Source organism: Austrofundulus limnaeus, unplaced genomic scaffold (genome assembly GCF_001266775.1).
Source record: "Austrofundulus limnaeus strain Quisiro unplaced genomic scaffold, Austrofundulus_limnaeus-1.0 Scaffold1222, whole genome shotgun sequence".
Taxonomy (NCBI): Eukaryota; Metazoa; Chordata; class Actinopteri; order Cyprinodontiformes; family Rivulidae; genus Austrofundulus; species Austrofundulus limnaeus.
In genome coordinates, this window is record NW_013953624.1 from 60,269 (window position 1) to 66,034 (window position 5,766).

Consider the following 5,766-nt stretch of genomic DNA (forward strand, 5'->3'; position numbering starts at 1 on the left):
TGTGTGTGTGTGTGTGTGTGTGTGTGTGTGTGTGTGTGTGTGTGTGTGTGTGTCTCATACCTGGCTGAGAAGCTGACCATGAAAGATGGTGTTGACCACGCTGAGAACCTGCTTGATGAGTCGTCTGTGCGTCTGCTGGACTCCGGTGGAGGTCGTGTTCTTGCCCGTGCTCTCCAGCTCGTGCTGCACCTTATCCAGCAGCTCGCACAGGAACTCCTGGGCGTCCTGCTGCGCGTAGCCCCTGAAGGCAGGGATCAACTGCCACACAGAGTGGAGCATGGCAAACGGCGAGACCAGCGCCCACTTGCCRGACCACATGACCTGGAACAGGGTGTGAAGCTCGTGGCAGAGGGAGATGTGCTTCGAGCTGGGCTCTTTGGGTTGGATCAGCTCCATGCTGCGGGACCGCGAGGCCCCGCCACTCAGACCTGAACCRGAGCCTGAGCTGGTTTGGAGGCCTTTTCTTTGGGACAGGAGCGGGGTCTGCGGCRAGGCCTTTCCTGCCAGTTGGCCGTGGACAGCAGAGGCTAGGAGCTCCAGCGCCTGGGCCAGGTCCAGACGCAGAAAACACTCCCTAAAAACATGCAAGTGACTCAGCACCTGCAGGATGGAGTTCATATAGCAGGTGTTTCCTAAATTCCTTAAGCCGGTCACTCCGGGAGTGACTGTAGGACGCCGTTTGAACGGTGAGCCACTCTGTTTGTTGCTGGTTTTGCGGCGGGCGGGGGTTTTGGCAGTGCGGGAGCTTCTTGAGGGTGTTCTGGGTTTTGATTTGGTGTTAGAGGATCGTCTCTGGGGTTTGGGAGCAGGTCGGGCCTTTTTTGTTGGCCTGACCTTCTTGGGAGTAATGCTGGCGGAGCTTTTGGTCCGTGGCTTGCGGGTTTGAGATGAGGGCACACGAGGTTTTGTTTTTTTGAGAGTCTTTTGAGAGGGTGGGGTCGCGACGGCTGTAATGGCAGACCTCTGGCTCTTTCGACGCAAGCGGCGACTCTTTCTGAGGGGAGCGTTCTCCAGCTCCTCCTGTAGCTGCCTCTTCAGAGCACGCCTTCTCTCCCTGGCCTCCCTTTTGTGTTCCTCTTCCTCCTCCCGCTTTCTCTCTTCTTCCTCCCTCCTCTTCCCACATTCAGTCAGGCCGAACCAAAGGCGGAAGATGCGTCCTATAAGTGCCCTGCGACGGTGCCAAAGGGCAGTAAACATCCGGTCCTCGTCCCTCAGCTGCAGCTCGCTGGCACCGCACAGCGTGAGGGCATCCGGCGCGGCGCTCGCAGAGCGGAGGGTGCGCCCGCTGCGGGTGGTGACCTCGTAGCGCTGGCTTTGGATTGCACTGAGCGTACTGCGCAGCAGCTTGAGGTCTCCCGTGGCGTTGTCATTGAGGACGTAGTCGTCGCACAAGTAACAAAAAACATAGAGCTCATTGACCTCCATGGCCAACGGGTGGCGCTGCTGCTGGAAGTGCTGCAGAGCATGCTCCTCAATGTAGCGGCCGCACGCCACGTGCGCACAGCTCAGACAGGCCCAAACAGACTCGGTGGTGTTGCAGTCGACACAGTGCCATTTCTGGGGGTTGAGGATGGAGTGGTCAGAGGCCAGCCGCAGCCGCCCCACGTGCTTACACCTGTCCATCACACGAGGCTGCCTGCCTGCCGGCCGAGCTGGGCGGGCCGCGTCAGTCGACAGCTGACTGCGTGCGAGAGCGAGAGGCTGAGCGTATGCGCCGATGTTTCACACTGGCTTCATATCACCGTGGTAACCATGGTGAGCCGAGAAATGGGACCCTCCCAGGGCATGGCTGTGTTGTCTTAAAGGAAAGGAGAAAAGATTGTGTTAAAAGAAATGCAGGGATTGGTAAACAAACACCAAAGTGAACCAGGAAAATTGAACTTCTTTCTTCTAAATAAAATTATTAATACGTAACAGCGACTTTACAAGAGCATGACTGTGTGCCTCTTTTAGCAACTCTCACTTTRATAAGGCGCTGCTTTAAGTTAATCAGTAATCGACAAGTTCTTGAGCTTGATTTACGATTTTCTAAGGAGCACTGTAATCATGAAGAGTTTTACAGATGTTCCAAAGACACTGACATGTGAGAACGCAACTATTCACAACATTMGCTCGAGTCTTTATTTAGACTTTTTCCAACCAGCCATCTGGTAAAATATTCAGAATATCCTGCCTGGTTAAGAGTTAACGATCATTTTATTTTCTACGCCACATCTTCCGTTCCCTGTGCGGACAAATTTCCATCACAAGAAACTAAAAAAATATGTGAAGTTTTTCTAACTTAAACAATCACTTATATTTACWATTACTACAAAGTATTAAAATACTGAAGTCAGAACTGTTATTTTTGATTAATTTTAATTAGAGTGCGTGTGGTGCTTTAGTTTTTTTTTATTAGATTTTAATGCCACAGCACTAATAATAAACTTCTTCTGTCACGAATTGAAGACAGTTTCTGAGGAAGTAATCTAAATATTTTAATTGCAAAGTCATGAAATAACGATGAGCCGTGATATTAACTGATAAATATTAAGTACAACATGAAACACAAAGATTGTGCCTCTAAAACCCTAGGATTTTCCCACCAGTGCTAGTTATCAGAGCTTTTACTGATGGAGCACAGGTGCTTAATTTAAAAATGAGTGTACAGCTCATAGGTGATCCAAAGTTTCTGATGTGGGTCCAGATCGAGCAGAAAGTCAGCGCGCTTTGCCCGGATTTATTCTAAAGCTTTTTACTCAGCTTTAAAGAAACTCTTAAGTAAATCTGCCACAAYGCACAACCAGTAGGTAAGCGAACCCACAACTATCTCCACACAACATATGGACGATACACTCTTGGTTTGTTTCGAAAACAATTTAAAACGTTATTTATAACCCAACAGCTAACATTAGCTAGCTGCTGCTACCGCTAACGCGAAAGCTTAAAAATATATTTCAGGAGCTAAAAATCATTAAAATACACTTCCACTCACTTCATACAATTTAAACATAATTGCGCGAACTGTTCTGAATTTAAAGAGCTCACACAAACAGGTTCTTTTCATACGGTGTCTGTCCTTTTAGTTTTGTTTATTCAACAGATTAGTGAGCTTTAGCGGCTAATGTTAGCCYAGTATGCTAGCAACTCAAATCCCAACAAGTTCACGTGTTAGCCACACATCGGGTCCCTTCGTCGTGGGCAGCTTTACCGCTATCCCTCAGGTTGGGCACAGACTTGTGGTAAACGTGGTGTTATAAGCAAATTATAAATAGGGTTTTACAAAAGCAACTCAGCGTGSCTCACCTTCAGCTACACCACAGAATCTGAAATGATCGCCATCTTGTCAGTCCCTGTCGCGTGGTGTTTCGCTCGAGCGCGTCCTCGGCTACGTAACGTCGTTGTTATTGTTTTTTTTTTTTTTTTACATGACTCTGAAGATTGTAAAAAAAAAATTTTCATTACAATTCTGATAATTTACAGCAAACATATACACATATATATTGCAATTCTAACTTTTCTTAAAGTTTTGTTTGTGTTAATTTATTGCTTCTTTTTTTAGWTTACATTGAATTGTTGATATGCATTCCATCAAAATAGTATTRATAAGTATTAATAAACAATATAGTTTTAATAAGATGCAGAAAATGCAAATACTATGTAATAGTATGTCTATTACTTCTGTTTGTCTCATTAAATAAAATCACTGCACCACACTTGAGAAAAATAAAAGCAGAAYATTTTTAAACCACTAGAGGGCAGTGTCGCATCATCCACGATTGAGAATATTCTCGTCATTAAAACTTTTTTTAAACACATTTTGCTCCTTAGTTGTGCTTGTGATTTTTAAGTCTTGAGCAATAGTTTTCCAAGCTTTCAGAATATTTTACGGTTTTATTTCTACATTGACTGTTTTGTTCAGTCCTGTTAGCAGTAAATAATAAGACTCACCAGATGAGCAGTGTCTGAAAATTCAGACTGTAAAAACTGTCAAACTGTCTTCTTTTACAATCACATAGTTTCTACTGAAGAAACGCAGAGAAACTGTTTTTATTGTTACAGACTGTTATACAGGTTTAGACACAACACTTATTTTTTATTTAGTTTACAGTCATTTTTATTCCTGAATGATTCACAAATCTGTTTCAGGTTGGAAAAAAAAAATCCCACAACAAACTTTCAAACGCAAGGACTGGTCACTCAGAAATCATGTAACAGTTTGATATAGTTTTAGAAACCAGACATTTGGTAACAAAATACCTTAGTTTCTCCTTTCTGCCTTCATCTGTTCAACTGTTTATCTAAGGTAATAAATCCTCCTGCATTAAACCTCCTCTGAGCCACTTTCAGGGATCAAGTGTGTGTTTAATATCTGTTTCCTGACGTTTCTGTTCATGCACCTTGAGCCACTCTGCGCTACTGTAGGATGTTAGTGTCAGGCTTCATGCAGGTTAACGGGAGCTGCATGGTGGTAGTCATCATAGATCCTATCAGTGCAACGACAGAAAAAATGCTGCGTGGATTTAAGTCTTAACAGCAACAACAGGAAACAAATGATCCCAGAATGAACTGTGCAGACTGATTCTGGTAATATTAAAGTGATATCTAACAGATTTTTCATCAGCTAAGAGATTAAAACCAGGAATAGAGTTTGATTTATGAAACAGCTTGAAGAAAAACTGGTAATTATAACACGCTCCTTGATTGCATGCTAGGAATCCCTCTCATGTTCTGATTAGTGGAGGACTGATCCATACAAGCCTGTTAAACCCTCTCTGAACAGGGGAAGTGTGTGTTTTGCCAGGATGTGTGTGTGTGTGTGTGTGTGTGTATGTGTGTCACGGAACGGGAGGTTTGGTGTGGTTTTTGAGTGACTTAGAGAAAGAGGTATGTGTTGATGTGCCATGCAGTGACTGTGAATCACCTCTAATGTTTTTCTCCCTTAATGTCCCCCGGGCCTTCATGTCCGCACACGCAGACCCTCCCTCCCCTTCGCCCCCGCTCGCTTTTCATCCCCTCTGCTCATAAACACTCCTTTCACTGCTATTTCACTTCTGAGCTCCTCCAACGATTTCATCTGCATTTTAGTTTTAACGTGAAATCAGGTGAATAAATCCCCCCAGTCCTTCCTCGCTGTTCGCTGCTGTGGCCTCGCAGATTATTTACTGGATGTTTCAGCAGCACCACGTTCTCAGGAGCCCTTGTTTTCAGGACGCGGGCTGATAAAATGCACCGTACGCCACTCGTGCAGTTWAAAAGATAAAGCGAGGGTCCAGCTGGGGAGGATGGCTGAACGTCTTCAGGAACAAGCAGATTTTTTTTCTTCCCAGGAGTTGTTAGAGACTGAGGTAGAGAGATGCAGTCTGATCGGATGTTTTATTCTCAAATATTTGATTAAATTAAGGCCAAATACATATCGCCTTTAACTATCATCTTATTACCAGAAGGGACAGAGTTATTTGGGTCAAACCTCATAAACAATGTTATCACTCATGTGGCTTTCAGCTACACCAAACTTCAGCTCCTGCGAGTTTGACTAACTTGTAGCCATTTTTATGTTGGCCTAAGTTGAGTTGGTTTAAACGCATGTCCACTTTTGTGTGAGTTTCATTAGAATCATCCTGTGGTTCATAAGATATTTTGCTCACAGTTAATGCTAAAGTTTAAGCAAAGATGTCACGCTCAAACTATGTGTTTAGAATGACTCTCAGCTACCACCAAACCTAATTTTAGCTTAACATTTGTAAAATTGATTAATTTAAAGCAATTTGTGTCATTTAGCTGTAT

General features: G+C 44.3%; 1 protein-coding gene across 1 annotated transcript in view; it reads right to left on the reverse strand.

Moving 5' to 3' along the window:
* usp44 (ubiquitin specific peptidase 44) overlaps positions 1–3,361 on the reverse strand; it is a 7,771-nt gene extending 4,410 nt beyond the window's left edge. The window contains exons 1-2 of the mRNA XM_014031319.1: positions 3,286–3,361; positions 61–1,798 (exon numbers count right to left, since the gene is read on the reverse strand). Coding sequence (XP_013886773.1) covers positions 61–1,623 — 1,563 coding nt within the window. The 5' untranslated portion in view covers positions 1,624–1,798; positions 3,286–3,361. The remainder of the gene's footprint in view (positions 1–60; positions 1,799–3,285) is intronic.
* Between the last annotated feature and the right edge of the window lie 2,405 nt (positions 3,362–5,766).